The sequence below is a fragment of the Schistocerca serialis genome, chromosome 4 (genome assembly GCF_023864345.2).
Source record: "Schistocerca serialis cubense isolate TAMUIC-IGC-003099 chromosome 4, iqSchSeri2.2, whole genome shotgun sequence".
Lineage (NCBI taxonomy): Eukaryota > Metazoa > Arthropoda > Insecta > Orthoptera > Acrididae > Schistocerca > Schistocerca serialis.
This window is the reverse complement of record NC_064641.1, coordinates 346,982,854-346,995,978: the sequence shown is the minus strand read 5'-3', so window position 1 is coordinate 346,995,978 and position 13,125 is coordinate 346,982,854. Positions and strand designations below refer to the sequence as shown.

The 13,125-nt window shown below is 41.6% G+C and overlaps 1 protein-coding gene across 1 annotated transcript in view; it reads right to left on the bottom strand.

Moving 5' to 3' along the window:
* Nucleotides 1-13,125, bottom strand: part of LOC126474449 (esterase E4-like) — an 82,895-nt gene that overhangs the window by 46,335 nt on the left and 23,435 nt on the right. Inside the window, exon 3 of the mRNA XM_050101921.1 lies at nt 10,436-10,717. Within this exon, the coding sequence (XP_049957878.1) occupies nt 10,436-10,717 (282 nt within the window). The remainder of the gene's footprint in view (nt 1-10,435; nt 10,718-13,125) is intronic.

Genomic DNA, 13,125 nt, shown 5'->3' with positions numbered 1-13,125 from the left:
GCGCGCGGGAAAAACGAACACCTAAACCTTTCTGTTCGAGCTCTGATTTCTCTTATTTTATTTTGATCATCATTCATACGTATGTAGGTTGGGTTCAACAAAATATTTTCGCATTCGGAAGAGAAAGTTGGTGACTAAAATTTCGTAAGTAGATCTCGCCGCGACGAAAAACGTCTTTGCTTTAATGACTTCCATCCCAATTCGCGTATCATATTTGCCACACTCTCTCCCCTACTACGTGATAATACAAAACGAGCTGCCCTTTTTTGCACCCTTTCGATGTCCTCCGACGATCCCACCTGGTAAGGATCCCACACCGCGCAGTAATATTCTAACAGAGGACGAACGAGTGTAGTGTAAGCTGTCTCTTTAGTGGACTTGTTGCATCTTCTAAGTGTCCTGCCAATGAAACGCAACCTTTGGCTCGCCTTCCCCACAATATTATCTATGTGGTCTTTCCAACTGAAGTTGTTCGTAATTTTAACACCCAGGTATTTAGTTGAATTGACAGTCTTGAGAATTGTACTATTTATCGAGTAATCGAATTCCAACGGATTTCTTTTGGAACTCATGTGGATCACCTCACACTTTTCGTTATTTAGCGTCAACTGCCACCTGCCACACCATAAGCAATCTTTTCTAAATCGCTTTGCAACTGATACTGGTCTTCGGATGACCTTACTAGAAGATAAATTACAGCATCATCTGCGAACAACCTAAGAGAACTGCTCAGATTGTCACCCAGTTCATTTATATAGATCAGGAACAGCAGAGGTCCCAGGACACTTCCCTGGGGAACACCTGATATCACTTCAGTTTTACTCGATGATTTGCCGTCTATTACTACGAACTGCGACCTTCCTGACAGGAAATTACGAATCCAGTCGCACAACTGAGACGATACCCCATAGGCCCGCAGCTTGATTAGAAGTCGCTTGTGAGGAACGGTGTCAAAAGCTTTCCGGAAATCTAGAAATACGGAATCAACTTGAGATCCCCTGTCGATAACGGCCATTACTTCGTGCGAATAACGAAGAACGATGTTTTCTGAAACCATGCTGATTACGTATAAATAGATCGTTCCCTTCGAGGTGATTCATAATGTTTGAATACAGTATATGCTCCAAAACCCTACTGCAAACCGACGTCAATGATATAGGTCTGTAGTTAGATGGATTACTCCTACTACCCTTCTTAAACACTGGTGCGACCTGCGCAATTTTCCAATCTGTAGGTACAGATCTATCGGTGAGCGAGCGGTTGTATATGATTGCTAAGTAGGGAGCTATTGTATCAGCGTAATCTGAAAGGAACCTAATCGGTATACAATATGGACCTGAAGACTTGCCCGTATCAAGCGATTTGAGTTGCTTCGCAACCCCTAAGGTATCTACTTTTAAGAAACTCATGCTAGCAACAGTTCGTGTTTCAAATTCTGGAATATTCTATTCATCTTCCCTGGTGAAAGAATTTCGGAAAACTGCGTTCAATAACTCCGCTTTAGCGGCACAGTCGTCGGTAACAGTACCATCGGCACTGCGCAGCGAAGGTATTGACTGCGTCTTGCCGCTTGTGTACTTTACATACGACCAGAATTTCTTCGGATTTTCTACCAAATTTCGAGACAATGACTGAAGACTTGCCCGTATCAAGCGATTTGAGTTGCTTCGCAAGCCCTAAGGTATCTACTTTTAAGAAACTCATGCTAGCAGCTGTTCGTGTTTCAAATTCTGGAATATTCTATTCATCTTCCCTGGTGAAGGAATTTCGGAAAACTGCGTTCAACAACTCCGCTTTAGCGGCACAGTCGTCGGTAACAGTACCATCGGCAATGCGCAGCGAAGGTATTGACTGCGTCTTGCCGCTTGTGTACTTTACATACGACCAGAATTTCTTCGGATTTTCTACCAAATTTCGAGACAATGTTTCGTTGTGGAACCTATTAAGGGTATCTCGCATTGAAGTCCGTGCCAAATTTCGCGCGTCTGTAAATTTTAGCCAATCTTCGGGATTTCGCGTTCTTCTGAACTTCCCGTGCTTTTTCCGTTGCCTCTGCAACAGCGTTCGGACCTGTTTTGTGTACCATGGGGGATCAGTTCCATCTCTTAACAATTTATGAGATATGAATCTCTCAATTGCTGTTGCTACTATATCTTTGAATTTGAGCCACATCTCGTCTACATTTTGTAAGGGGTCCGTAGGCCCTTACTATAAGTTTTGCGACAACACAGGTCGACAGGACAAACAATCGATAGTGTGTGTCGGGGTGCGAGAGCGAGAGCGAGTGTTGAGACTAGTAGTGTGGTACGCGCTGTGGGCCGAGCCGGGTGGAGGTCTGTTGCTGGAATGCAAGACCGTACCGACAAAGGGAGTGGCCATCGCCGTGGTTTAACCCCTTTGTGTTAGGAATATTCGGGAAAGTGAAAAAGTATAATTACTATGTGATTCAGTGACATTTTTGTGCCAATATTGTAATTATGCGTCTACCGCGCTGGCATTATTTGGATTGCAGTGTTGGATTGCAGTGTTGGATTGTAGTGGTGAATTACAATGATTGAAATTGCGTGTGACGATAATGAATAACGAAAGGGCCTGTGCTGAGATTAGCCGTTATTAATTCTGTACGACGAAGGCAGTGGCTATCTCCTTACTTTGTGTTTTTTGTGATGAATATAGGTTGTTGATTAATGAAGCTGTGTTGTCGTTCTTCTTGCCACCAGACATTTTATTATTACAGCATTCGAGAAGGACAAAATGGAATGTAACAACTCCGTAGCAGTCCAATCCGATTGCCAGCCCCATTAAGTACACGGTCACATTAATTAGTGTCTGTTTTGGGCTGCTATCAGATCTCGATCAAGCGGGATAAGTAAGTAGATTAAACCGGAGTGTTACACCCTTGGCCTACCGTGAAAGGACAAGTGCAATTTTCGGACGAATCGCAAAGAACAATAGGTAATTTTATCTTATTTAACGCGAAGAAAATATTTTCCAGTGTTGAATCGGGACAGAGCATAAACTTTAAAATCGCGACAAGAAACATTGCATTTTTTTGAACAATACGAAGTAATAATACCTTACGATTGTGAATAAACTGTTTTTTCTTGCCATATTAGATGAGAATAATAGTGTCAATAAACTGTGTTATAATGTGCAAATGCGTAAATCCACACGGAAAACTGTGAAAAGTGAACACCAAAGAAGGACACGTGTGAACATTATCACGACAAACGGGCCAAGAATTAGTCACGAAAGCTTTACAGAAGTGTTTAATGGTAATATTGTGACTGAAATTGTTTTTTGAATAGTGAAATTCAGACAGCTTCATGCGGACCCATAAACTGGTATGCGGACGACAATGTATTGTGGCGACGCAATTATTGAGTGACGTCACGCAGACACGTGTAGCAGTTGCGCCAAAGAGCTTCAATCTGCGAGGTGATTTCACACGTCATCCCAACTACCTGTGCAAAGAGTAGTTCAAGCACAGACGCACTACACCGAGCGCCGTCCCGACATCTAGCAGCCGAACTACAAACTACGCGCGCCTGCAGCGCCACGGAGCGGCCGGCTGAGAACTACGATGTCCCACCACAGCGAGACCCCACGCGGTTCCGGCGGCAGTACAGCGCCACGCCCACTTCAAACGTCAAAACATCGCGACTCGTGGTAATGTCGGTTGGTGAGTGGAGACAACTGGTTGACATAACATTAAATTGCAATGTGCAGTTTTCGCGGTAAATAATCGTTTGTAAACTGAATTGCGTGTTAGGAAAAGTGCCCAATTGCAGTAATTTCCGAAAAGTTTGCGAAAAATACTCTGAAATTGAGCATACTTATTTATGCATACTGCGCAGTCTAAATGATAATTATACAGATATGCTTATTGTTTTGGGGGGATTTTATATGTATAGATTTTATGAATAGTATGATTTATCTTATTTAAAACATTTTACATAAGCTGTGTATGTGAAAATTGATGTTTGAAGTGATTAGGTTTTGAGAGTTGTTATGTTCGATGCTCTTGCATATTGTATCAATTTAGGGATTAATTGAAAAATACTTCAGGTACAATTAGTTTCATGGTAATTAGGAGTGTTTTGGGTTACTAGAGGTTATTCTATATTACCTACCTGTGCATTAAAAATAAACAAACATGTCTACTGAAGATAAGCAGGTTTGTGAGGCAGTAGTTGAAAGGAAAGGGATAGAACAGGAAGACAGAGATGATTCAGGAATCAGTGATTATGGAGTGTCATTAGATAGCCCATTAGCACATTCAACCAGTTATTCCGAGACACCGGGACAAACAATGAGAAATAAGCCAGTTTCAGAGGGTGCAGATATACGGTCGATGTTGGCAGCCTTGCTAAAAGAAAATAACGCATCACTAAAGGAAGATTTACAAGAATCATTAGAAAAGGGTTTACAAGAAACTAGAGAAGAGGGAAAAATATTACGAGAATCATTAGAGAAGGGTTTACAAGAAACTAGAGAAGAGGGAAAAATATTACGAGAATCATTAGAGAAGGGTTTACAAGAAAATAACGCATCATTAGAGAAAGGTTTACAAGAAGCTAGAGAAAGGGAAGAAATATTCCACAAATCATTAAAGGAAGATTTACAAGAAACTATAGCACTAGAGATCAAAACATCGCAGATGAAGATGGAATGTAATCTGAAGAAGGAAATGCAGGAGTTACAAGAGCGACTGAAGATGGACATCGACGAGAGAGAGAGGAAGCTACAGAAGAGCGTAGACCAAGTCCAGGGAGACATGGAGAAGATGGAAGGAAAGTTGACAAAAAAGATAGAAGACGATGTTGAAGAAACTAAAGCCGAACTGGGAGAAAGGATCGCCGAGGTGACGCAGATGCGGAAACAATGCAATGATGCAGTTAAGGGGATAGGAGATAGGCAAAACCAACTGGCTGTCAATCTGAGAAATGCTATAGCCGTGCAACGGGAAGAGGATAACAAGAGGGTTGCAATGGAGGTCAGGCAATTACAACAGGGAGTGCAGCAATTGGAGAGCAAGACAGAAGAAATTGATAAACGAATTAGCAATGCCACTTTAACCGTTGGGGAAGGTAAAGTCGTTACCTCGATGAGCAGTGATAATCGGTACATCCAAAATAATACAGGGCAGAAATTTAGACCGAAAGGAGGGTTGCACCCAATGATATTTATGAAGTGGTTAAAAGGAGTTTTCCCAGCACATCTTAAAGACTCAGACAAGATTCAATTTGCAATAGATAGAATGGAAGGTGAGGCCTTCACTTGGGGAGTCAGGAAGAAGGAAGGGACTACTAGTTATGATCAGTTTGAAGAGGAATTCTTGAAGAAATACTAGTCCAAAAGTCATCAGTGTGCAGCAATTGAGGACCTACTCCACCGCAAGTCACTTAATACATGGAGAGGAACGTTGAGAGAGTTTGCTGAACATTTGTGGGAATTGAACGAGACCTTGGAACAACCCCTGAGTGATGACGTAATGATATCAGCAATAAAAAGAAGAATGAGCTGGAGAATGCAGGAAACTGTATCCGGGAGCCTAATTAAAGATAGGGAGGCCTTGATGGAAATACTGGAACAGTTGGAATCTGTTCGATCACAGTAACATAATCAGGCTAATGATCAAAACCGAGGGGGAAGTAATGACCCAAGGAATCATTTTGGTAATTCATCAAATTATAGAGGAAGAGGTGGTGGCCATAGGTACAGGAACCATGGCAATGGTCAACAGTTTCACCACAAACATGGGAGAGATGATGATGATGATGATGACAGGAATTATGAGAGAAGAGGTGATAGACAAAGGGATCAAGAGGTACGAATTGAAGAAAGTTAGGTGTAGGGAGCTAGCAACTCTTTTGCTGGTATACCATGTGGCGACTGGTACACTCCCAGCTGGGTGAGACTTTATTTCTAATTTCAAGTGTCACTCCTCTACCATCTTTCTCTATCCTTAGGTTAAGAAAGTTAGTGAGTAGTAGTTAGGATTGGTAGTGGTCATCCAAGTAATTCAGTCAGGAACCATGTAGTAAATTTATAGTTGACTTAAAATAAGGATAAGTAGTTGATGTAGTGTGTGAGGTGTCAAAGAATCAATAAGTTGAAAGCTCAGTTTAGTGTGAGTACATTACAAAGTGAATAGTGCCAGAAGTAATAAAATGAGAACCAGATAAAAACGCTAATGTATACAAAATGTCGTGGGAAGCTAATTGGTCAAACAAGATTTTGTGTAATCTTATAGAGTTGTTTTATGAGACATGAAAAGGTCAACTGTGGTAAGAAAATTGAAGTAGTGTATCAGCTTGTAAGTAGATGAACATATAAAGAAACAAATACACAAGGAGATAGTTGTTCGAATAAATGATGTGAAATATGATGAATGGAGAGGCTAAGGAGCCTGAAGTAGTATTTTTATGTGGTTATTGCAGCGAATATGGAGAGTTGATGTAGGTTGAAGATATATATGCAGTTGAAGTTGCTGTTAAGTTGAGGGAGTTATGTCGTAATGATGTGTATTGAGTATGAGATATTTGAAGTATTGAATTATATGGAGAATTGATGTAGGTTGAAGATATATATTTATTTGCAGTCGAAGTTGATGTTAAGTTATGTGTAATGAAGAATATGGAGTATGAGATGTTTGAAGTATTGAAGTATGTCATTTAGCACATGAGCAACATCTGTTTGCAAGTTATTTGTAGGTATACATGTTTATCTAAAGTAAGCTGATAGAACAAAGTGTAACTAATGAATAATTAGTAATTCATGTATCCAATTAGCTATCAGAGTCAATTATGGTTATACGTAGGTCAAGCTTTAGAAGCAGGATTCTGGAACTGAGTAATGAATGACAAATATCCATATAGTGGATTTGAATTAATGTGAATATAACAGGAAATATTGTACCTCTCATCTAAGCTTTCTTGATAACAATTCACATATGGCAGTAATGTTTGACAAAATAAAATGATCAGTAGTTTAAAATTTTTCATTGGGTGACCACATTAGTTGTAGTGTTGCAAATAATTATGTAGGACATGCTTAGCGGTACAATGTAGCATTTAAATTTATGGAATCTGTAATCAATAAGTTGTGAATTTCTTCCTTAACTTTTATGTGTGTTGGCCAAGTGAGTTATAAATTAGAGTGATAGTAGTATGGACGGCACAAACCCCACTGAAAGGACGGCATACCAAAGGGGTAGCTGGCATTCAATGTATAAATGTCATATTTTGTCTCAATTTCAATTTGCTTGTGTTAAAGATTTAAATAAGTTGTGATTTTTCTTCCTTAACTTTTATATGCGTTGGGAAGGGAGTTGTAAGTTAGTGTGGTAGTAGTATGGACGGCACGAACCCTGCTGAAAGGACGGCATACCAAAGGGGTAGCTGGCATTCACCTAGTTTGTTTTCTTGTCTTTGCTGTAGCAATAAGATGTGAATTTCTTCCTTAACTTTTATAAGTGTTGGCCACGTGAGTTATAAATTAGAGTGATAGTAGTATGGACGGCACGAACCCTGCTGAAAGGACGGCATACCAAAGGGGTAGCTGGCATTCAACTAGTTTCTTTTCTTGTCTTTGCTATAGTAAGTTATAACAGATATGTAGTTAATGACTCGTATAAACCTTTGAAAGTGAAGAGTTTTTGGAAATTTTTGGTAAGATAAGTTTATAAAAAAATATTTACCATGCTATGTTAAGTAAGTAGGATTGATGTTGTGTGTTATTTGGACAATACCATATTTTTGAGGTGTAATAACTTTTTGTAGAATATTATTGTAGAGGCAGCCCACTACCGGAGTCAAGGATTTTCTTGGTGATTGTAATTTCATTACTTATTTGCACTGTGTGTTTTGTTCATATGTAGTGATGTCTAATTCCCTAGCCGATTCTTTTACGCCTGTGGCTTCAAAGAAGTTTTCGAGGGCGGGGATGTAAGGGGTCCGTAGGCCCTTACTATAAGTTTTGCGACAACACAGGTCGACAGGACAAACAATCGATAGTGTGTGTCGGGGTGCGAGAGCGAGAACGAGTGTTGAGAGTAGTAGTGTGGTACGCGCTGTGGGCCGAGCCGGGTGGAGGTCTGTTGCTGGAATGCAAGACCGTACTGACAAAGGGAGTGGCCATCGCCGTGGTTTAACCCCTTTGTGTTAGGAATATTCGGGAAAGTGAAAAAGTATAATTAATAGTGTGATTCAGTGACATTTTTGTGCCAATATTGTAATTACGCGTCTACCGCGCCGGCATCATTTGGATTGCAGTGTTGGATTGCAGTGTTGGATTGTAGTGGTGAATTACAATGATTAAAATTGCGTGTGACGATAATGAATAACGAAAGGGCCTGTGCTGAGATTAGCCGTTATTAATTCTGTACGACGAAGGCAGTGGCTGTCTCCTTACTTTGTGTTTTTTGTGATGAATATAGGTTGTTGATTAATGAAGCTGTGTTGTCGTTCTTCTTGCCACCAGACATTTTATTATTACAGCATTCGAGAAGGACAAAATGGAATGTAACAACTCCGTAGCAGTCCAATCCGATTGCCAGCCCCATTAGGTACACGGTCACATTAATTAATGTCTGTTTTGGGCTGCTATCAGATCTCGATCAAGCGGGATAAGTAAGTAGATTAAACCGGAGTGTTACAATTTGCATAGTCAGTTCGGAAGGAATGGAGATTGTCTCTTAGGAAGGCTTCTAGTGACACTTTATCCGCTTTTTTAAATAAAATTATTTTGCGTTTGTTTCTGGTGGATTTGGAAGAAACGGTATTGAGCCTAGCTACAACGACCTTGTGATCACTAATCCCTGTATCAGTCATGATGCTCTCTATTAACTCTGGATTGTTTGTGGCTAAGAGGTCAAGTGTGTTTTCGCAACCATTTACAATTCGCATGGGTTCGTGGACTAACTGCTCGAAATAATTTTCGGAGAAAGCATTTAGGAGAATCTCGGAAGATGTTTTCTGCCTACCACCGGATTTGAACAAGTATTTTTGCCAACATATCGAGGGAAGGTTGAAATCCCCACCAACTGTAACCGTATGAGTGGGGTACTTATTTGTTACGAGACTCAAATTTTCTCTGAACTGTTCTGCAACTATATCATCGGAGTCTGGGGGTTGGTAGAAGGAGCCAATTATTAACTTAGTTCGGCTGTTAAGTATAACCTCCACCCATACCAATTCGCACGGAGTATCTACTTCGACTTCACAAGATAAACCACTACTGACAGACACAAACACTCCACCACCAATTCTGCCTAATCTATCTTTCCTGTACACCGTCTGAGACTTCGTAAAAATTTCTGCAGAACTTATTTCAGGCTTTAGCCAGCTTTCTGTACCTATAACGATTTCAGCTTCTGTGCTTTCTATTAGCGCTTGAAGCTCAGGAACTTTCCCAGCACAACTACAACAATTTACAACTACAATTCCGACTGTTCCTTGATTCAAGCACTTCCTGTATTTGCCATGCACCCTTTGAGATTGCAGCCCACCCCGTACTTTCCCGAGGCCTTCTAACCTAAAAACCGCCCAGTCCACGCAACAGCCTCCGCTACCAGTGTAGCCGCCAGCTGAGTGTAGTGAACTCCTGACCTATTCATCGGAACCCGAAACCCCACCAACCTATGGCGCAAGTCAAGGAATCTGCAGCCAACACGGTCGCAAAACCGTCTGAGCCTCTGATTCAGACCCTCCACCCGGCTCTGCACCAAAGGTCCGCAGTCGGTTCTGTCAACGATGCTGCAGATGGTGAGCTCTGCCTTCATCTCGTAAGCAAGACCGGCAGCCTTCACCAAATACTTTATAGGGCCTTAGCCCAAGCAGCTTAGTACAGATGTGCACGATATTTGTGTTTGCTGCGAAAGATGTCTAAGAGATGTTTTAGGGGAATTTTCCAGGCGTTATGCAATATTATCGAGACGAGCTTCAGTGATCACTGTACATCATCGTTTACGCTTCTTGTCTGGAACACTTCCCGTTTCACGAAATTTATTTACTGATTTGTGAACTACATCACGACTCAGAACTCGGACACCTGGAAACTTCTGTTCAAACAACCTCCGAACAGTGCATGCAGATTCTGTACACACATACGAATCGTAAATAAACACTTGTTGTTGAATTGAATAATTCACTCTTGCTGTTGTTGCTTTCGCAAATTTCCCTGTTACACTCGTGATGCCTGTTTCACTGCTCGAATGAGGCGCATATCTCTGTATGGCCTTCAGGCTAAAACCCTCAAAAAGAAAAGTGGCCATAGTGCGGTCCCGCAGGACCCATTCGACCGGCAGGCGCGGCTTCCTTGGTCGGCCTGCAATAGTCCGGGCATGTGGTCGTCACACTGTACTTTAAATTGGAATGGAGTGAACCAAGTCTTCTTTGGAATCAGCGAATAAAACAGCAATAGAAATACTAACTAAGAAGCTCATCTCGGTGGCGGTGAGGGTGTAGTCGTCGACGGTCCTGAGGCAGTCGACCAGCGCATCGTTCGGCTCCGTGGGACAGCCGACCATGGCCGCCACCTTGCGCGCCTTGTCCAGCGCTCCAGGCTCCGGTACCGCCCAGGGCGCTGTTGACACGCCACTCTGGGAAATGTCTCTGTGGAACAGGACTGCAAACGAGGGAGAACAGTTTGCATCTGGAAAGATGCCTGCACAAGACAGCTTGCAAGCACAGTTCGTCCACTCAGTAGACACGAACTGCATTGAAAAATAATATAGATTAAAAGGTCATTCATAATTAGTAACGAAAGAATTACTAGTAATTAATGACACAAATTGATAAAAGTACCCCATGACTATAATTAAAGCGTAGTTTCTCACAGATGTTCAGCGTGGGCTGTAATTATCGCATGGCAGCGAAATTTGGTGGATATTCTATTGCAACAATGCGGAAGCGAATTTCGCTGGAAGAAAATAATAAGTTCCCAAATTGGCCAACAGGAGCAAATCTGGCGCTATGAACGCAAGAAAGACGTATAGAATTGTTTTCGTGCGGTCTAGGCGCTTCAGTCTGGAACCGCGAGACCGCTCCGGTCGCAGGTTCGAATCCTGCCTCGGGCATGGATGTGTGTGATGTCCTTAGGATAGTTAGGTTTAAGTAGTTCTAAGTTCTAGGGGACTGATGACCACAGATGTTAAGTCCCATAGTGCTCAGAGCCATTTGAACCATTTTTATAGAATTTTTTCCAAAAGTAATGGACTAGAAACGGGACAAGGGCAGTAAAGATCAAATAGGTGAGAAAGGTATGATTTCGATTTTGTTGTTAACTACCACTTACACAATTTGTTTAACACGGGCATCGGAGTCGTCGACGAGATTCTATACAGCGCAAGGTGGCCAAAATTGGAACTAATTTTTTCGAGCCTAAATCGGTTCCACATTAACGCATTAGCTTGTCTGTAAAGTTCCACGCCACACGATTGTTGCAGCCCACACTGGACCTCCATGAGTAGTTCCACTTTGGTTATAACCACCTAGTATCTAAGATACCGTGCTGGATACGGCGCACATTTCAAAAGGAGATCTAAACATAAATGTATCACATGGTTTGTGTTTCACATGCATTAATATGTAGCATGTAAAATAGTAATAACAAACTAAAAAATTAATCTAGAGGTGTGAACTACATAAATAATCTAGATACATGGCAAACGTACAAAAGTAAATGGGTAGTACACGTCCTGGGAATAATAAGCTGAATTTTTATCTAAAGCCCGTGTTAGCGTAACGATAAAAGGAAACGGGCATGATAATAGAGTTCAGGATTGATGCAATATTTAATTCATCAGTGCTGTTTCTTATTAATTTTTTTTCTTCCATCTTTTGAGTGGTTCCCTCTCCTGTGCCAAGCTCTACATTTCAGAATTGTACTTGCATCCAACATCGTCAATTATTTCTTGGTTATAGTCGCCTCTCTGTCTTGCCCAACAGTTTTTAACGTCTGTAGTCTCTCTAGTATGATGTACATTATTCTTTGATGTTTTAACACATATCCTACCATCACATTGTGGTTTCCCTTCAATATTCTGCGGAGAACCTCTTCATTTCTTATCAGCCCATCTTATTTTCAACATCCTTCTACATCACTACATCTCAGAAGCTTCAATTCTCTTCCGTCTTTCTCGCAGTCTACGATTCACTTCCCTACGGCCGGCCGGGGTGGCCGAGCGGTTCTAGGCGCTACAGTCTGGAACCGCGCGACCGCTACGGTCGCAGGTTCGAATCCTGCCACGGGCATGAGTGTGTGTGATGTACTTAGGTTAGTTAGGTTTAAGTAGTTCTAAGTTCTATGGGACTGATGACCTCAGAAGTTAAGTCCCATAGTGCTCAGAGCCATTTGAACCATTTTTGAACTTCCCTACGAGTATGTTCTCCAAACTTACACTCCGAATTTTTTTTCCTCATACTAAGACCAATATTTGATACTAGTAGATATCTTTTGCCCAGGAATGCCTTTTCTGCCTTTGCTACTCTGATTTTTATGTCCACATTGCTTCGTCTGCCATGTGTTATTTTGCTTCCAAGGTAGCAGAAGTCCTTCATTTCGTTTACACTGTGATCCTCCATTCTTTTGCTGTTAAGTTTACCGCTAATCCCATTACTACCACTCCTCTCTTCCACTCTTACTGTTCCCGTACGGTTCCCTACATTTTATGGTCGCCTTCCCCACAACTTATATCTATTTGTTGAAAATTTCAAACATCTTGTTCCGTTTTAAACTATCAAGCGTTGTTTCTAGGTCGACAAATCCTGCGAAAGTGTCTCAATTTTCATCAAGTCGGTTTTATTATCAAGTGCAACAACAGAACTGTTTCTCGCAGGTGCCTTTACCTTTCCTCAGGCAAAACTGGTCGTCAGGTAACAGACCCCCAATTTTCGTTTCCATTCTTCTGTATGTCATTCCTGCCAGTAACATTGATACATGAGATGTTAAGCTGATAGTGCTATAATTCTAGAACCATACGACCGCCGTGTCATCCTCAGCTGAGGATGCGGATAGGAGGGGCGTGTGGTCAGCACACTGCTCTCCCAGTCGTTTTGATGGTTTTCTTTGACCGGCATTGGCATCACGAGGCTGAGTGTACCCCGAAAAATGGCAACAGCG